The sequence below is a fragment of the Watersipora subatra genome, chromosome 8 (assembly GCF_963576615.1).
Source record: "Watersipora subatra chromosome 8, tzWatSuba1.1, whole genome shotgun sequence".
Taxonomy (NCBI): Eukaryota; Metazoa; Bryozoa; class Gymnolaemata; order Cheilostomatida; family Watersiporidae; genus Watersipora; species Watersipora subatra.
Window position 1 is genome coordinate 53,106,099 of NC_088715.1, and position 21,020 is coordinate 53,127,118.

Below are 21,020 nucleotides of genomic sequence, written 5' to 3' on the forward strand. Positions count from 1 at the left end.
CAATATTTGTACAAACCTGTTGCGGGGCTGAGATGTAATTATAGGACTTGTATCTTGAGAATTCAAAAAAATACTTACAAAAGGCAACATAATTTTGATATCGTTTATGTTTAACCTACAGAGACTTTTTTAACTAGAATGGTTAAAATTTTTTTTAAAAATTCAAATTAATTATTGCAGTATTATGTTGGTTGTCTGTAGGTAAGTTTTCATCACAACAGATAATTGCATAAGGAGTCAGCTTTCTATTTAGCTGTTTAGCAAATTGTAACATGGATGCAGCCAAAAACAATATTCTGCCAATCTACTGTGCACGTAGAACTATGTTAATTTGTCAAATTAGCTTAGATACCATAGAAACAGACGCTGATTTGCTATGAGGCAAAAACCTAATCTCTATAATCATCAATGAACCCTTAATCATCAGTGCAAGCCTCACTAACAGAAAAGTATCTCGCCACTTGTTCAAGGCTCTTACTGTCATTAGCAACAACTTCGCTATAATTTAAAGTATGCAGCTAAACATGAATCAGCCAACCACATCAAAATAATTACCTCAATAAGTTATTGGCGATCGTAATTCTTGGTAACCGCATAAACACTTATACTAATCTTAGAATAACTGGCATAAAGTAGAATCTCCATTTAGTTACTAGCTCAACATGCAAAAAGACGACTCAGATAACATGGAGGAATATGAAAGACTGTTTACTGAAATTACTGAATCTGGTTCAACTGAAGAACTACCACCAGTTAAAGATAAACATAACTCTATGGTTGTAATTATTTTAGCTTTGATATTTTTATCATTTTGTATTGACACTCTTCTCATTCCATTCTTTCCTGATGTCGCCCTTAGCAAAGGTTTGCTACTGACCGAGGTTGGAGTTGTCTTTTCAGCTTTTGACTTTGCTAGATTTGTGACAGCTCCATTTGCTGGATCAATGGTGAGTCACTATATAATTAGTTTACTAAAGCAGTTAGCTGTACACGTAAACAAACTGAATACTTTTTAGAAAAATGAGACAAAGTATTATTAGGTCAAACAACACTTATGAAGTTGATTAACAATATATTTTTTACTTTTACAAAGTAAAATGACTTAAAAATTTTTAAAGTTCAAAGTATACACTTTTTCATGCAGTTAAAGTAATATAATAGCTCAGCTATTCAATCAGCTTAAGTTAATTTTTTTGGAGAGTAATGAAGGAACTAAAGTAACTTTTTATCCCAGTCTGATATGTATACTAATTTTTAGCTAACCTGATTCTAGTATATAAACAAATATGAAACAGAAATTTTTATTTGACATTATTTAGTGCTTCACCTCCGTAACTCTCTAATTTGCACTTTCATAATCGGTATATACATTGTAACATTTGACTGCAGTTCTGACTTTTAAAAAATGTTGGCTGTTTTTAGGTTATTTTTACTGTTGGAATAATATTATATCATTCATTAAAAATCAGTTGACACAATTTCAACTAAAACAAATTAAATCTGCAATAGCACCAATAAAATACTGAACCTTGGGTAAATGATCTGCTGCAATCTTTAAACGCTCCACAATGAACCGAACCAATTAGAGCATGAATGTCATTACATACATAAATTTATAATAAAATAACAGTGAATGTGTGTACAAGAAGTAGCTGCATTTAACGAGGCTTTTTTGTGCTTCGCCAAGTCCTTCTTACTCAGCCTCTTATATATCATTTGCATTGATAAACTTCACCTCTTTTTGGGAAAGGCCAACTTGGTGGCAGGTCTGTTTTTATCTCTCGGCTTATTAGCAGGTTGGTCTTTCTTCTACCGACTCGATAGCAGGTCAAATATTCATCTGTCTGCTTAGTAATAGATTAACACTTAATGTGCAATTTTTAGTGGTTTTGCCAGCCGTCTTTACTTGCTAATGTCTAGCCTGCCAAACTCCCGAATAGGTTGAGGGCAAACTGGTCTCCTCTCACCACGGTGTAGCAGAGCTTCTTTGAGACCTAGTAACTCAGAGGTCTAGCCGCTCTCTTGTCCTCAGCATGGTCGGCCAGTTGTGAGGGCTTTTTTGGCCTCGAGCTCAGCTATCTTCTGCCATCAAACTTGTCACATTTTTGCTATCTTTAACTCATTAGCATCGACTATGGTAATTTTTAGGCAATTAATTTTATATTATGAGATAATTTACCAATTGTGTTGTTTTTGTTTTATTACTTAAAAATATGATTTAATAACTGGTGGGAATCAGTAAGTTGCGATTTTTTATCTACAGATGACTGATTAGAACAGTTAAAATAGTTTTTGTAAACTTAACTTGAAGTAGTTATAATAGTGGCAAAACTACTATTTGAATGTTTTAATTTGTTTATTCAGTTTAGTAGATGCCATCCAAAGAAGCTTTTTGCTATAGGAACAGCAGCTGCTGGAGCAGCGTTCATCTCTTTTGGGTAAGTCTTAAATACTCATTTGATAATTTTGTAGACTATGTAAGCTCCCATGAATACTATTGCGAAATAGTTTATAGATTACTAAAAAGTGACCTTCATGACCTCCAGACACTGAGTTTTTATTTACTTGTTTCCTAGTCATCTATTGATAACTGCTCTGCAAAACATCTTTAACTCTGCCTAAAAGTGAACTGAAAAATGGAGTTTTGTTTTAGATAACTTTCTTTCGTCATTTGTTTTACTAATACATTTTTATTTTAAGTAACGATCTCAAGCTTTATTTCTAGTTCTCATAGAATACTGATGGGAAGCTTACAGATATATTTTTAAGAACAGATTAGGTAAAGCGAATTGAATGTACAGTACTTCAATACTCGCTTTTAAAACAACGTTACATAGCAATAGATAATTCATTGCAACATTCTGATTCATGTGACCTAGCTTTTAATCAGGTTATCAAAACTGCTTTTTAATTATTAAACCTGCCTACACAGTTTATAAATTGAATTCTGCATATCAGATTATTTGGTTTATCTAAACTTTATGATTTTTGGAGTTTTATGCCACATTTAAGACCTTTTACTAAAAGAGTGTTGTGCTTGCTTTGCTATCATACTATTACTTTACCTCATCTTTAGCTGAATGCCTGTGATGCTGACTGTGTGTGCATTATTATAATTTACTTCCCACTTTTAAGTCTTCAATAGTATTCTGACAGAAATCATAGTGATAAAAAGGTTTTTTACATGCAATTCTGTAGTTCAGCCATTTTTTGAAACCAATTAAGATTATTAGATTATTTTTAATATAAAAAATATTTAGTATCACAGTAAATGGTACTGTGATACTAGGTATTGTTAAAAAAAGCAATAGTTTTTTTCCTAATTTTTGGAGAACTTCTAATATGATTGTTACACACATTGTGCATATTTAGAAAGAAAATTGAAAGAAAATCTAGTTTCAATCTTATGCATGAAGCATTTTAGCAGAACTTTTTTCCTAGCAACAATCATGCTGTTTAAAGCTATGCTTAAACTTTTCAACAATGTGGGAAGCTTTGCTTAAGCTTCTAATAGGAGGCATAGATGATGCACCTTAAATTACTAGATGATAGCTCCATGGCAACCACTAAGTATAACAAATCTGATTCAGCTTTCTTTTATGTTTATTATGTCAAACTTTGCTCATGATTTCATTGACTGAATTACATTAGCGATTGATATCCAATGGAAAAATACGATCATAATTCTTACTGCCTGTTAGCGCATGCTAACAAGCGTGCGCTAACAAGCAGTAAGAATGATGGTCATATTTTTCATATAGTCTATGAGATCATAGGCAAAGATTGATCAAAGGACAATAACAGTTTATCAGCCAAAGTACAGGAAACTGAATAGCTTGAGGCCGTTTCATACTAAAAATAATTTTAAATTAGTAATCTTCAGTGAGAACTAAGTTAGCTAATAGTATCTTGTATGCACCAAGTGAAACACATATTTTACCGTTTAGCAAAAGAGAAGTAACCTTCAGCGATGAGTCATAACAAATTACTTGCTAATTTTGTGTACAAATTCTTTTGGTCAGGTTAAAGCCTTTTTTTGATGATCACAAGCAAAGCGTAGATTTATGTTAATGATAAATCAATTGTTTGCCAACCGTATTCATGTGACAAACAACTACTGGATGTCAAATTACTCCAGTTGAAAACATAGTCAGTATTTCACAAACCTTTGTGTGTAAACTTACAACTACCATAAAAAGTCATAGCTATAGACGACTCTATTTGGAACGTGTACTAAATCTGCAGCAATATAAGTTTTTTTATGGATGTATTTATGCATCAAGAATCATTTAAAAACCTAAAATATATTGTCTGCATAACTTCTATTGCTATGAATATTATTATGACTTAAACAGATGGACCAATAAGTAGCTTATTTTAAAACATATCGCTGGTATAGTTAAATTTACATAATGCGTTGTCGCTGGCCTAACAACAATTTAAGGTGCATGATGCTAGATCAACTTTGAAATGGAAAAACTATATGAAAACTGATGCCATTCATTTTCCAAACGTCAACATTTGTAAAATGCAAAAGACGTAGCAATATACTTATTGCTGCTATATAGTTATATGCTGCTATATAGTTATATGCTGCTATATAGTTATATGCTGCTATATAGTTATATGCTGTTTGTACATGGGCAAATAACCTATGACTAGTTTTAGCTGGTTTTTTGATGCCTACCGTGGTGGCCATAGTATGACAGACATCGGCAGCTACATTTTACAAAACAAACTCATACTTTATTATTCTTCAGTATCCGTAATTGTATGTATATATGTATTTAGTTGTTGATTATTGTTTTTGTTGTTTATTAATTAATGTCTTGCTAAAATTTATATAATCCTCTCATTTTCCTTGCATATTAAATAACGCCTTTCCATGACTTATGTAATTATGACATCACGAGTTTGATCACACCAACTAAGGTAATACTTGTTGTTGTCGTGAGCCAACCAAATTAAAGGTTGGCACTTTTTCTGTGATAGCAAAGTAGCCCTTGGCTGCGATTGTGCCAGTTATATGAACATATATACTAAAGCACTCTACTCTCACGTGTGATTATGTTTAGGCTAGAAAAAGGGGAATTAGATAGTGTGCCTTGAAAGACGGGACAGCGTCTTTTACAATACCTGATTGGCTTTGCAAATAATCACATTGGCCGATCTACATTGCCGAATGCTATTACAGGCGCACAAGTATGTTCATCTATTTTATTGGTCAGTAGTGCCTGGCAGTCCAGTGTGCTGGGTGACACTGACTGTTGTACCTGCATCAGTATCTGCACAATTATTATTCAATGATAGATGGTAGGTAAATCAAATAGAAAGTCATGCGTTTGAATCTCGTTGGATGAAATCATTTTTTTCCAACTTTTTTTAAACTCGAATTATCACCTCGTCAATTATAGAGATAGACACAGATATTTTTATAGTCAAGCATTAGAAAATAAACTAACACTAGACCTGCTCAGATTGGTTGGATGACTGAATGCTGTGATATGGTTGGTCAACTGGAAGATTTGTTGCAATGAGCAAGTTATATTGGCAGTTAGGGCTAATTTAAAAATTAATTGATCAGAGCTTTAATTGATCAAAAATAAACCTTTTCCAACAGTCGGCCGATCTAGATTTTGACAAGTTTTATTGATCGGTTTACACACAATTTGATGCCAAAAGTTCTATCGGCTACAAAGAAATATTATCATTCATTTTTTGTTCAAAATACTGGTCCCTAAAGTGTGTAATTTATCTACCCATCTGTAAAAGTATGGCCAAATGTGCTGATTTTTCTGTTGGTTCCGACTGAATTCACGAAATGCATAAAAACCAGAATTATTTGGCCAAAGTTCACAGAATTGTCAGAGCTGTACATGTGCACCGATATCGCCAACAAAACGCTTTTAATTAGCTAAACAAATTATTATCGAGTGCGACTTTGGCAGCTTTCGCAATTGATATCTATGTAATCCAAGACACGTATTATGACACACAATAAAAGTACTATAGCTGCCCAATGATAGCCGTTAATTAACTGAGAGATTAATTGGCCCAACTGGGTTGGGCCAATTAATCTTCAATTAAACTGCAACTGAGGTGGTGATTTTGATGTGGTTCCTTTCCTTTGTACTGTTTAGTACCATACGTTAGTAATACTAACGTAGCAGGTTACTACCATTTAATTTACTAACAATGAATATTATGACAAGCAACACTTTCTTACCAATAAATTAAACCACAATTATTTTGCACTCAACTATGAAAACACAGTGACTCGCTAACATTAAACTTGTTTATACATTACAATGCACAAGTGCCCTGCCGATCTAGCTGTAAGCAGCCATGCTGTTAGTTGTTTGAACATGTTTCTAAGTAATAGCAACAAAGTGATTCGAGTATTATTTAATATCCTTCAGTTTAATTTTGTTTATTTTTAAAAACTTTCTTAAGTAAATTATACATGTATTTTTATTTTTCAAAAAAATCACAATCATATTTCAGCTTCAGAATATTAGTAATATAAGATTGACACTTTATTGGAACATGAAAGCAGAAAAATGTCTTCCACCCTAGGTAGCGCATTTCTGTAAGTTGTTGGAAGCGTAAACAAGAAAGCGAAGTGCAGTATATGCCAGAAAGAATTTGCTTACCACCACAGCACATCATCATTAAGATATATTTTAACTAGTTTTCATCCTACCGCGCAGAAATCATCACCAGCTGTCGCAGACAATAACTAGTACTACTGACTACCGGCACTACTGTCTCCTGTGAGCGGCTATTCTCTAAAGCTGGCAATATTGTATGTAGGAAGAGGGCATATCTCTATTCAGATAATTTGAATAAACTGTGCTGCCTCAACTGTTGGCTGACTTAATTATAGACTTTAATAGACAGTTTTCATACTCATAATAATTATTACATTGTAACTTATGTACATTGTACATAACATCTACTACTGCTAACAATTGTTTAATATAATTAATCTATATGTATCTGTATTATTTGATTTTGAATATGCAGCTTTTTGCTAGATTAATTCTAAGATTAATCGAAGATTAACTGGTTCAGACCAGTTATTAATCGCGATCAACTTTTATAATCGTTGTGCAGCTCTAAAAAGAACCAATGTAATTCAACATAGTTCATACAATGCAACTGCCTAAATTGCGCTATCGTTGGTTCTTTATTGTTTGGACATTATGGTTACGAATCTTTTCTTTTTTAATAATAACAATTTATTTTTAGCAGCAAAAGTTTCGTTGTAGAAAGAGTTGCCATCTTCAGCGCACTCAAGTCAATTGCATCGCAATTACAGTGGCGGATTGCATTAGTATTTTTCTTGCATGCTTCATTATGTGCCTTGAACTATATAAATTTCGAAAGCTGCTAGAATTGTGCTCGCTAAGAATTTGTTTACCCGATTGAAAGCTTTTCGTCAACGATTTTTGTGTGCACAGCTTTGAAAATTCTGTGAGCTTTCGCTGAATAATTCTGTGTTTTTTGTTCATTTCATGATTTTGGTCAGAACCAATGAAAAAATTGGCACGTGTGACCATATCATAAGTGCACTTTAATGTTATTAGCTGCTAATTCTGCTACAGGATTACCAGCTCCATCAACTCCACAACTATCTTCTTGATTACCTGCATAGCTATCATGTGTGTGGCTGGCATGGGGTCAGCTATGTTGAATGTCTCAGGAACGAGCCTATTAATGAAAGCTTCAGGCTATGAATCTATTACTATTGTGGTAAGTCATATAGCATCTAGCAGAATTTATCTTTAAACAGCTTCAGCTATATCTTTTTAAATTTTTCATATTTCATTTTTGAGAAAGATGTCTATAAGCTTCACATATTCACTGTTTTTTTATTTGATACTCATCATTATAGAATTTTACTTATTTCTAAAATAGTGCTGCTTGGCTTTGGATGATGAGTGATTCAAAGTTAAAATACAGTGAATGCATAGGAAACTTAAATTTTTTAGATAGAGTTTAAACAGATACCACAATTTCAATCTTGAACTTAATTACATAATCATGGATTTACAACTTTAAAGCATGACAGTTTTAGTTAAAGTTTTTTCCTAAAAAGCAAAGTTCAAGCACAAAGGCTAATAATTACAACAAAATTCTGAAAACAGCTTGTTGCTTAAGATAGGCCTTTAAGCTGAAGTCAGCTTGTTGTTTAAGGTATGGAAATCTTTACGCAGATGTAAACAGGCCTTATACATGCATTCGTTAAAACATTGAAGAATTTAAAGGCATGATGATAATAAAATTTGTGCAACTTTCACTACAACTCCAATCTTTTCATTAAAGTTTATGCATGTAATTGTTAAACAATAATTAAACAATTTCAAATGGCTGATATATTTGTTTCATACAGCAATAGAATTATGCCGTAAAAACTAAAAAATTAGGTGTGTTCTTGAAAGCTTATGTCTTAGATTAAAATATAAGATATTTTGCGTAGAAGCGGTATCAATTACCTGAAGTAATAAATTAACATTGTTTTTATTATAAGATTTGCAATAAAATTCTAAAAGAGCTACAATGTATTTCACACCAGTTTTCATTACCATTGCAATTTTACTACTGCGTAAGTTTTTAAATTAAATTAATCTACTAATATGTAACTTCTTTTAAACTGATTTAATAGCGAACCATGAAGAAGAGGCTCATATAGCCCTAGAATCTCTTTAGCATGCGCCTTCGTGACCTTTTACATTACCGGTGGATCCATGTAACTTAATTAACCGCAGTAGCAAGTGTCCCTCAGTTTTTATTAGTGTTTATTTTATTAGGAAGTGCATGACCTAATTTTATTAGGTCATGTGCTTGCTCTGATTACCTCTGATCACATTTTGATTTTTAAGTATTTATTTTTTTTACAGGCTTTTGTGGAAACAGGAAATATGGTTGGATATGCACTAGGACCTGCTTTTGGTGCTTTTATCTATCAAGTAAGTTTAAATAACTGGTGTATCTGTTTATGGCACATTCAAAAGTTCACCGCTTAATTATTTATTTTTTTGAAAGGTTTTCAGTAGCTAACCAAAACTGTACTGAACATCGGCTTTGTAGTAATAAACTAGTGGCAGATTGTCATATTTACCTATACTTCAATACGTCACAAAAAATTATTGCTTTTTTAGATGGTTGGCTACACATACATGTTCTGTATTTCTGGAGCCTGTCTGTTGATTCTACTACCAGTCTTTTGTTGCATTCTTCCTAAAGTTGGTAAGTAAAACTCATACTAGAATGCTTGTAAATATTACAGTTATCGACTTATGTCATACTGTCGCTAATATAATCTTTCATACAAAGTCTTTTTTTTCTTACCAGAGTGTGGTAGTAGAGTGATTGTTTTACCTCTGATATATGATGCAGCAAAATATATGTATGTTACAGGCATATGGTTTTATTTTCAAACAGCTAAACTAGCCTTCCAGCCAATGAAGTGGCAAATAATTTTATCTGCAAAAGAGTGTCATATTTTCCAGATTTGCGTGTGTTAATCATTATATGCTATTTCACAAAGATTAGGCCAAGGTCAACATCATTGATGCTAAAATAAGATTACTCTGTCTAATTTAGACTAAATTTGTTTCACATATTATGATATAAAAACCTTAGCTGTAAAACATTTTACCATTTAATAGAGCTAATATTAGACAGTTGTGCTAGTATATTAACCAATTATATGTAATAGTGTAATAGGAAGCGATAGCTAGACTCAGAACCAATAGGAGCTACCGCGACCGATAGGTCGCGATGGCCCTCCTTTTCTTTGGGTTAAAGAGGGTCAAGCTCCGCACTTAGACCAGAGCGGCTCTGCTAGGCTCAGCACATCTGCGCTGCTAGAGACTTTGCTAGGCACCACTGGTCAGAGCCAAGGAGAAACTCAGTCAACCTCAACTTGGCCAAAAACACAGCCACTTGGCAGTTGGCCGATAAGAAAACCAGGTGATCACCGAGTTGGCAGAAATGAAGACCGGCCTATGATCTATGACTGAACCGGCAAATGAAAGAAAGGCCTGAGACTAAGCTGGCAGCTAAAACGCCGACCTGATACCGAGCCGAGTTGGAAAAACCGATTTGTTAATGATTCAGCCTTTTTTGCAAAAGAGCAGAGCGTATTGACAATAATCATATAAAAGAAGTCTGGATGAGTCAAGTAAGCTAGAGCACAGGAAAAATTCATTCCATGTAACTGATTGTATGTGCACTCTCAACTGTATTTATTATATATATTTGAAAGATATATATTTGCCTTATACACTCATAGTAGTGTGGCTTCTTATGGAGTAGCAAAGAGTTGCAGCGAGTTCTTTTACAATGTCTCATTAGACCAAATTTTAGGTTTAACAAGCTTGTATTTCAACTGATTTGTAATTGGAAAAAGGGAACTTTTGGCGTCATGTTGTAGATGATGTATAGAAACAACAACTTTATTGCAAGTAACATCTGGTATTAAGCAATTAAGCACTATATTACAGTTATAAATTAGGTTACTGACAACATAAACTCTCAAGTTAACGCGTTCCTCAAGCTATCCTTATTGGTCCTGTAGAACCCTGGAATCTGACAATCATCTGTTTTGAGGTTGTGATTGTGATCTGAAATCATTCTATGAGGCGATGGCAATGCTTCTTTGCAACTATGTTGTCTGTCACTTCTATTTTGAAAAGTAAAGGGACAAAAAAAGTCTCTCTATGGTGACTGCTCAAATTATATAAACATTACCTGTGTATTTGTCCATCAAAATGAGTTGTGAGCATTTGTTTGAGGGTTTTATGCAATAAATCAGTTAAGATTTTAAAACTAACTAATTGCTTTCCTTATTTCAGCAGAGAAATTTTTGTTTCTCCATTCATCGAATTTCCTTATTATTTTTGCTTGGATTCCTTAGTAACCATTTTCAATACCATCACTACAAAATTTTGGGCTACTGGCTAATAAATTAAAGAATGATGCACGCACTGAAAACAACAAAAATTTAATATTTCAAACACTCGCATGATATGAACACGATGCAAACGTCTACCAATTGGTCCTTTAGCTAGCCGTGAACAGTGAATATTGTCTCAGATCACTCTCTCCTCATTGTGAGAAGATATCAGGTGTTAGTGTATCTGAATTTTATCAATTTTTTATCTACACTACAAGGCAGTGAAAGTACGTTAACCAGAAACCAAAAGAACATTGGATTTGTGATCACAACTTGAACAAGGTTCAAGTGCTTGGAGTGGTTCCAAGGGTCGCCATATTTTGGAGTTTCATTGTAACTTAGCTTTTGTTGCATTTAATTATCTATAATCATGAATTGAATGATGAAGCTGAGGGAGAAATACTATCTAAAAGTTTCAGCAAACATGTTATCTGTGCAAACATACCAGAGACTATTGTTTAAGTAAATGCTTAAAAATGATGCCTGCAAACCATAATGACATGTTTTAGAAAACTGCCAAGGATACAGTTGTACTTGCTCTCATAAACATTTAAGAAATTTTGCCAAAACTGCAGGTAAATAAACTACTCATTTGTGAGTTTTGAAGATGACAAAACTTGTGATAACTCATAATAATTTTACAGTTCATCAATATTTTATATATAAAGTACAGATTAAATGTTGCTAGTTGGATTAGGCTTGCAAAAAACTTTAAAAACTTGTTTGACAATCTGCAAAAAATGTGCACGCTTTCAATCCTTTGACACTTTTTGTTGCTTTTTACAGAGGAGAAAAGCAAAAGTTCAAGCAGAGGCTTTTTATCCTTTCTTACAATTCCTGGACTGTTTATAATGTTTCTCAGCTGGGTTACTATAAAGTTATCAGAGACATGCCGAGCTACTGAGCTCACAACTTTTTATCACATATCTGTAAGTGATTACTGAACTCAGTTGTAAACGGGTCAGTCTTTTCCTTGTTTTATCTCTCATCTAATTAGATGCTATCATTTATGCGTCTGTGTGATTTCGTCTCAAAAAATTCATCAATCTTATAATAAAGTTTTCATTTTGTTACTTTTTGGTTTTAGTTTGCAAGCTTTTGATATGTGAATCAACTTCATAATGGGTAAAATGTAAAATACAGCAATATAATCAGAATAGATTTTTGACACAACTAGATCAAAACTAGATAGTGCCTAAAACTCTTTCATCTGCAGAAACATAACATAAGTTTAATGCTTTTTTTTTACAAAAAATGAGCTATTGGATCATAGAGTGAGAACACAAAGTGTTGGAAAGTCCAACTGTACAGATTATTCTTAAATCTTTTTTTTCTAATGGTAGTAGCGATGGAAAGATCTTGTATTGATGTAGTTTCATTTTAATGTAATAATGTTAAATAATTTGACTGTAATATCCCTATCATATTTACTGGACCTAAAACCCCACTAGATTTTTACTCTTGATGTCTTCCTTAACTATAATAACAATACAACTGATATGGTGCTTCGAAAGAAATGGTTTTGCTACCTGATGTAAAAAGATAATAACAAATTTGCTCATGCATGCTAATAACTGGACAAGAAATATTTTTGTTTTCTATCAAGTTTTTTAGCTGTAATAAACAGCATTACTGTTACAATTTTTTAGCTTTGCGAGACCTTTTTGTATTCAATGAGATTTTGGGACCAAATTTAACTTGTCAAGAGGCTAACGATTTTGAGACATTTTTCTCTCAAACATCAATTACTATATATATGTAGGTGTAACTTTCCACTAATCTACTAACCAGTGTTATTTTACTTGTTTGTCAGTGCCTGGTGTATGCAATCTTTGCTAATACTCGCAGTTATTTATGACTTTGAAACATTAGGATCACATTTTGACAGATAATTTTCTCTAAATGCACAACTATCATAAACAAGTTACATTTGGAAGCGCTCTACAACTGAGTACTCAACCATGGCAGGTTTTTGAGCTGCAACAACTTCTTCTAGCATGTTGAATGACCTTCAATTGTTTTGACAAATACCTTTAAAAAGCCTTATAAGTGTTTTCATTCATTTAGGTGGTTTTCCTTCTTTAATAATATTGCTGGAAACTAAGATTTTGGTATTTCTGTTGTCAGCTCTTATGCTAATAAAAACTGTATTTTTTATGTAATAGTTACATGTAGTTCCAGGAAATCAACCATAATTGTTGAATTTGTATTACAGTTTGGAACATCTCCAGCTTCCATGGGTATACTCTATGCTATATGGTCACTACTGAGTGCTGTTGGCATAGTGGGTCTCACAAAGTTTGTCAATAAGGTATGTCAACTGCTTGCAGTTTTTTCGTAAATCATTTTGTATATCAACACAAAAAACAACAAACGGCTAGGTGCCAAACGAAGTGTATTATTCATAGGTAAAAAATAATTGAAAAGTTTTGCAAAATTAGTACGTATCATTAGTCAGAAATAGTGTAGTGGGACTAAAACATTGCTGTAAACATTCTTGCGCAATAATAACAATGTTTTATTGTATTCATTGTAGAAATATGCACCGTATCTTTTGCTGACAACTTGGATAGTTTTTATTCCACTTTGCGTATTTCTGCTGCCATCTCCACCTGTAAGCTACATCTTTGGTGGAAAAAGGTTAGTATCAAGCATTTCAAACAATTGCAGGTCTAATGTGGCCCAATTTTTTTGGTAGAAAGCTAAGCATTTTGCTGTACTGCTTAAAATTTACAAGGACTATTGACTGCAGTAATTTACTATATCCTAGTTCTCTTTTTGAAATAAAAGCTGTATCTTTTAAAAAAGTATTGATAGTAATGCTGGATAACAATTAAGGATAACCAAATGCTTTCTTATAACAAATGTGTTTGGTGAATGTCAAAATTGTTTTGCTGACTATGTTTACTGGCCATCACTCAAGTGCTCAACACACATCTGGCCATATCACTAAAAATAAAGTTTAAAAACTAAATTCAAGTGTAAAAACTCACTTATGTCTACATATATAATTGTGACTATTGCGGTATCTTATTTCCATAACAATATTTTTTTATGTGCATTCTTCTAGAGTAAGCATAACAAACCTTTCAGCCCCCACAGTAGATTTGTACCAACTATCTGTACACAAATTGACACCCTAACAATTCATAACAAATACATCTTGGATGGCAAAGTTCAAACAATGTTGATTATATTACAGTATGTTAACTCACTAGGATTGCTAGATAAAATATAAGCTGCAGTGATAAAGACTACCAGTCAATACAATACTAACATCACTACTACTATAAGGGTTCTACTACCCTAATAATGCCTGAATAACTGTTTAGTTTGAAAGCTGACTTCTAAAAGAATAGAGAACATCTGTTTTTGATAGTTTAAAAAAATCTAAATATAATTTCAAAAACCAAGCAGAGGTTGACCATAAAACACCATCGATAAGTATTTTGGAAAACACCCACTACAGCAGCTGAAATTTACCAACAGCAAATGGGCTGGACCATAGAACTAGGATGCAGCTTACTACAACAAAAGACTGCTGAAACCATTAGGGTCGATGACCATAAATATCTGCAATAACTTTGATGAATCAATCATTCAATAGCTCTGATGTATAGATTGCTTACACATAAATTATTCGAAAGTGTTTTCATAGATGTGATGATTATGTTATAGATGCTGTGAGTTTGTTACAGAGCTAGTAAACTTCTCATAGATTTGGTGACTTTGTCGTGGAGTAAATACGTTTTTCATAGATGTGATGAGTTTTTTTTATAGAAATAATGTATTTGTCATAGGTACAATAAGTTTGGCATAAAAGTGATAAATTTGACATGCGAAGGATGAGTTTTTCATAGATGTATTGAGTTGGATTTAGATGTCATGAGATTTCTTATAAAAGTGGCAAGTTTGTTATGGATGTGATGAGTCTGTCATTGAGGAGTTTTTAATAGACACAATGAGTTCATCATAATTGTTATGAGTTTTTCATAGTTGTCATGTATTTAAAAGAAATTAAACTAACATGACTATATTTTATGCTAGCTTTGTAAAAAACTCTTCAATTGCAGATTCAAACATTGTATATTTTTTTCAAAAACTGTTCAAAATGATCTATGTAACTTATAGACTATTAAAACTTTACTTTCAATACTGAATGCTCTTAAAAGCAAAAAATTAAATCAATTCTGAAAATTTTGAAATTTAAACTCTAAAATCGGGTAATCAGTAAATCGAGCATAAAAATTTGCTTGGCCATGTCAATAAATATATGTTATTTTTCCTTTTTAGGTACTTTATGCTAACTTCCATAATAATGGGAGCCCTTGCATTTTTTGCCAGCGCTTTTTACATCTTTCCTTTCTCCATTTCACTTCAGCTAGCTCGGTAAGACCCTACCATCCATCTTGTTGGGTTGTGTCAAAAAGCTGTAAGCTTTTACCTAGCTTACAACTTAACCTATTTAAGAATTTGGTTTTGTTTTGTTTGCTAATATATCTGACTATTGTAGACTATCTTTTGCTAAACTGTGTTGCCATATTTTTACTGCATTTACTCTGTCTAGAATTTTAAAACAGGTTTGATTGTGACAAGATAATGTGTGTTTAGTAATATACATTACAAATAATATTTCTATACAGTTTCAATATAAAAATCAAACTATTTTGTCAAATTCATGGTTACTAACAATTGGTACTTGTGAAATGCTTTTGCAAACACTTGACCTTTTGTGTTGCATTCAGTTTCCATTTTTGGAAATAATTTTAGCAAAAAAAGTAAATTGTGCTCGAATCTTTTGCACTGATAATTAACCATTTACATACAATGTGGCAATCAAATCCTTACACAATTGAAAATAAAGCTTTTTTAGCCAAGAATTGAGAGCTTTTCTTTAAATGGAATAACTGTCAGATCAAATAGCGCAAGGCATGTAGTAATGTTGAGGCTTCATAACTGAGTTAGTCAACAATTATTAATAAAACCAAGCTTTCTCTGTTACTTAATAAGCTTGTTAGTGTTTATTAAAAAGAGAACAACCACTAAGCTATGAGTTTTTCTCACTCAAATAAAACAATTTGAATGCAAACGAAAGTGAGTGTTTTTAATATTTAATATTAAATCCACTTGACTAACTAAAATTGTACACTGCAACTGCTTCTGTAATGATTACTATCAGCTCAATCATTCTTGTATCAGCCTCATTGCTGACTAACTAAAATTATCAAAATTGTGTGAACTGCTATCTTTGAAATAACTTTGGAAATATTCTGACTGGCCATGATAAACATTCGATTTGGTATCAGTGCGGACTTTGACAAACTTAGTGAACCAGTAAAACACCCAGTTCTTTCACCTTAAACAGTGGCTCGTAATAAAACATATTAATGAAAACTGCTTTGATTGACAGGAAAAAAACAGTCTATTTAAAGAAATAAACAGCAGTTGAGCACAGGGTAATACACTATAAAAAGCAGACAGTGTATAAAGTTGATGAGAGGAAAATAAGCTGGAAAAACAGAGCAGTGTTGCCACTACTGAAGTGGCTAATCCATCGAATATGTTGGAGTAGTAATTTGTATACTGGAAATTGCGCGATACAATTTTGGTGTAGCATGTTAATACACGCATTGACTAACTACATATATTATTTAACGTTAAAAACTGATTGAAACGAGTCGATTGAGGCTTAATACCGTGGATTCACAACTAAACATAAAATTAGAAGGCTTTTACTGTCACAATTTACACTAGCTACATTACACTTGAATAAAGTGAATTTTTTCTTTTAAAACTCTTATTGTTTTCTTATCTTTCATAACCAAAGTTCTAAAATGACTGGCTAGTGCAATATCTTGATGCTGCAAGTAGAAAGATACATAACATAATAATTTCCAGAAACTAAAAGAATTTTTGAAACAGACTGTTAATTTTATTAATTCGAAAGATTAATTTGGCTTTACATTATCAAAATGTTAAGTTTGAATAAACCTAGCTTTGGGTTTTACGATGGTCTTTCTGTAATGCAATGAAACAGTTTCTGTTGCTTTTGTAGCATAAATGGCTACCCTAAAAACAGCCTACATACATATGGATTGCTGACTGGACTTATGAACAGTGGTCTCTGTTTAGGCAGCACTTTGGGTCCTATTCTGACTGGAGTCATTGTAGACAATATTGGTTTTGAGTTGGCTCAAACTCTAGCTGCATCTATCACCACTTTAATGGTTGGTATAAGTTGCAATGCTTTAATCCGACCCTAGTCTCCTAAAAAATTTAATTGAATCTCCATAATGTTATAGAAAACAGGAAATGCTCTGAAAGAGAGAGAGAGAAACATATCATTGTGCTTTCCATAAGTGAGAAAAATCTGTAGTATGGAAGACACTGTCTAACCCTTTACTAGTAAATAATAAATATATCTGCAGGCAATTCTTTATGGAAGTTATCTATTACATCTCAAGTGCACCAATCAGCTCTCAACACTTTTCATAGAAGAGAACACAACTGCTGATACCAAAAATGAAAGCAACAAACAAAAAGAAACTGAGCAGATAGCTGAAGCCTGTTCAGAGAGAATGAAGCTTTGTCTACAGGAACCAGTAGTATACACTAAAGTTCAACTCCAACCAGATATTGAACCTACAACCAAGGAGTAGTTTTAATTTTTAATTTCATTTTAATGAATTCTAAAGCAAATTTGTTACTGTGAGCTTATTATTTATCAAGAAGGTCGTATAACTATTGTCTGAAATTATTCTTTGATATCTATGCTTTGTATATTTGAGTTTTGCGGGGTTCACACTGACCTATTGTACATAAAAGTATATCAGAAGTCTTTAAGTTTGTCTAAATGTTTACTCATGCAGTAACTAGTTGTTAATCTGTATCGATAAATCATGTTAGTTATGTAACTGCTTACAGAAAAGTATGAAGTCAAAAGCTATATAGCTAGAAGAATTTAAATATAAAAATGGAGTTATACCAAACTAAAAAAAAATATTGGCAATAAAGCTTGCCTAAAAAACTTTTAGATGATAATAACAATGGTAACAAAAGACTGTGAGTCTGAGTAAGTCTGGCATTTTACTCCTGGTGTATTGCGTGTAACACTAAAATAGCTAAAACAATTTTGTGAAACTGAAAAATATAAAAAAGGTAGTAGAAAAAAACGTTAATTAGCTTTAAATAATATTGCACATTGTTTGATATTAAAAGTAGCCCAGTTAAAACTAATTTGTCATTTGTTTTCAATCATATATACAGTATATATAAAGTATTTTGCATTATATATGATGTAAGAAAGTCAATCCGTAGAAACTAACAAATTGCAAGAGTGCTTTCATTTCTTTGTAAGTTTCTAGCTTACGACTATATTAGGGTGACTCCACTTGGCATATATGCTTGTTATGCTGTCAAGATATTTTCATAATATTTCAAAGACTACGCGTGACATTTAGACTTTTGCCAAAGTGAAAACTCCTACCTTTTAAAAAAGAAGAATGCCCATCAAAATTGATTAATTGTGGAAAACTGTTTAGTCGATCTATGAAACAATTTGCGTATAAAATTATTATTTATAAATGTGGATCTTACCATTATTATAGACTGTTGACCAACTGTAAATGGCTATTTGATTTAAGAGCCTTGTGTTCTAGAAGTCACTCGTAATTACAGCGCTAACCATACTCGCTTTCATATTTTTTATGTAAATTTTTATTTCAATGCAGTTTAATGCTCTCTTCTGCCTTTGTAAAAGTTATCTAAGTATTAAGACTGTTGTTTACTCATCTAATAAAAGCTATAATCTAAAAGCTAAATGAAGTCAGTCCAATGGACATACTGTAAATAACTCAGCAAATTTCCGTGTCAATTTTATCACCAAAATTCAAATTCTAACAAAACTTTAAGAATTACTTTAAGTATTTCTCATTCTTCTTTCTAAAATATTGTGGATCATTTGAATAGAACAAAGTAGTTTAATACACTTTTACTCAATGTACTATATGTAGTTTATATCAATGCAGCACACAGAAGGATACGGATAATCCAAAATTAATTGTATTCTATCATATTGCTATTAGAGACTCACAAATTACCGCGATACAATTTGAATTAGAAGTCATGTTTTGAAGAATTAACTTTGCCAAAGATATTAATTCTCTCACCTAGTGATATAATTATTGCATAGAGCTACAGTTACAAAGTAGTAAACGATGCGATTTTAGTACTAGCTAGTAGTGATTAAGTAAATGAATAACTCGAATTGGTTGTCAAATTCTTAAAAAACAGGGTAGACTGAATATATAAAATACAGAGAAAGATGGTCTATGAAAATGTTACTGACAATGTATATAACGCGGTTTACATCAGCTGACTATGTTAGTGTAGTATTAGTAGCCTAATGAATTTCCAAAAACAAAAATTGATTCCATGTTGCAAGATACAGAGATTACAGCACAACACACACTCATTTAAATATTATTTTCAAAGAGTTATGACACCAGTCAACTATTGGCTTAAACTGTAATTTGCTTTTTAGCTATTATAAGCTCAATTAATTCACTGCGTCCGTGTTTCTTATTATCAACCATTTGATATAGCGTATGCATGTATATGAGGTGTTACAAACAAAATGTTTATGACGTTTTTACGGTAATTTTACTATCAATGACATGGGCAGCTAGTCATGATAATTTCTAGATGCATGATAAACCTAAAATTAAGTTTTGATGAACAAAAGTTCGAATCGTTGAAAGTAAACAAGTGAAACACAAAAAAGTTCTCACTAAACATTATGAAATGAAAATTAAAACTTGAACAACATTATTGTTTATTAAATAGTGGCCCCAATTTTTATTTGAAGTCCCTACACAAAATAAAAAAATACAACTTTTCTCGCTAGAATTTAATTTTTCTTGCAACAGTGTAAGCCTCTAGTTATTTGGACTTTAATTTCTGCCACTAAATTATAAAAAACTTAATGCTATATTAACGCAGTAATATTTGCTATTTACTACTAGCAAAAAACTAAATTCTGACTTGTAAAAAACTACATAGTTTAGTTATAATTTTTTTCACAGCTGTAGAACATCGAAAATATTTACCAAGCGCAAATTTTACATGGTGTCATACAAACAAGAAAGGTGTAACATTTGGTGATGCATCTAGATTATTTAAGTTTGTTTACGTTGCCCTAATTTTGTCTCAAAGGCATGTACCGTGATGAAGTGTGGTTGGGAAAGGGTTAGCTGATAAATGTCTCAGGATCTTGCCTATTGATTAAAGCCTCAGGCTATGTGTTTTCTACTATTATAGTAGAAAACACATAGCCTGAGACTTTAATCAATCATTATTCTTAATCACTATAATAATGATTGGCGAAATATATATTTAGCAACATTTATTTACAAACGGTTTCAGCTACACTGTAGACAAATCACATTTTACATTTTTTCCCAATCACAAATCACAATCACATTTTATCTTTGGGTAGAACTTTTAACAATTGTATGTACCGTAAGTCCTCATGCTCAAGCCGCGTGGCTTGTGCTCAAAAACAGATGACTCACAAAAGAAAAAATAGTCTTCCGACAAGCCGTCTGCAGTATCTAGCCGCCCTTACCAACAAGCTGCATATGCCCACAGACTGCGACTAACGACTGAAGTTTTTTTGTCCTTGACCCCTTCGGAAGCGAAAGATTTAAGACGGGTTTCACTATACCCCTGCCCTCTTGAATAAATAAACAAGCTACATCAGTACATGTGAAAAGAATTTTCTTTTACTTCCAAGTTCGAATTAAATTTCCTGAACCCTTGCATCAAGAACTTACTTGCTTTGTCTCAGCTACATTTTTATCTGCTTCGATATCAGCAGGTATTAACACGTTCCCAATTGATTGTCTCTCACTCGTGCATCACGAATTCATATCGAATTAGAGCGATAAATTCTTCTTTAGCCTAAAGTATTCCATAAACATAATCTTGAAAATAAACGAGTAGGTCGCCAAAACCCCGTACATAAAAGTGTATCATGACTGCGATTCTATGGTTATAG

The 21,020-nt window shown here is 32.5% G+C and overlaps 1 protein-coding gene across 2 annotated transcripts; it reads left to right on the plus strand.

The window, feature by feature from the left end:
- Positions 1-429: 429 nt before the first annotated feature.
- LOC137401491 (MFS-type transporter SLC18B1-like) lies at positions 430-18,749 on the plus strand. Of its 2 annotated transcripts, XM_068087867.1 has the most exons (12): positions 430-947; positions 2,365-2,438; positions 7,608-7,755; positions 8,904-8,972; positions 9,165-9,252; positions 11,473-11,538; positions 11,750-11,892; positions 13,179-13,274; positions 13,500-13,603; positions 15,257-15,352; positions 17,019-17,190; positions 17,392-18,749. In XM_068087867.1, exons 1-12 carry the CDS (start codon positions 663-665, stop codon positions 17,620-17,622), a joined length of 1,572 nt encoding a protein of 523 aa, XP_067943968.1. In that variant the 5' UTR covers positions 430-662; the 3' UTR covers positions 17,623-18,749. The 2 variants fall into 2 exon arrangements, with proteins under 2 accessions (XP_067943968.1, XP_067943969.1); XM_068087868.1 differs by lacking the exon at positions 11,473-11,538.
- The last annotated feature ends 2,271 nt before the right edge of the window (positions 18,750-21,020 follow it).

Bases quoted from the DNA above. Each gene is read 5' to 3' on its own strand.
- LOC137401491 (XM_068087867.1), top strand. From the start codon at position 663: ATGCAAAAAGACGACTCAGATAACATGGAGGAATATGAAAGACTGTTT. The intron at 11,539-11,749 runs GTAAATAAACTA...TGCTTTTTACAG, and splicing joins AAATTTTGCCAAAACTGCAG to AGGAGAAAAGCAAAAGTTCA. The intron at 11,893-13,178 runs GTAAGTGATTAC...TTTGTATTACAG, and splicing joins CAACTTTTTATCACATATCT to TTTGGAACATCTCCAGCTTC.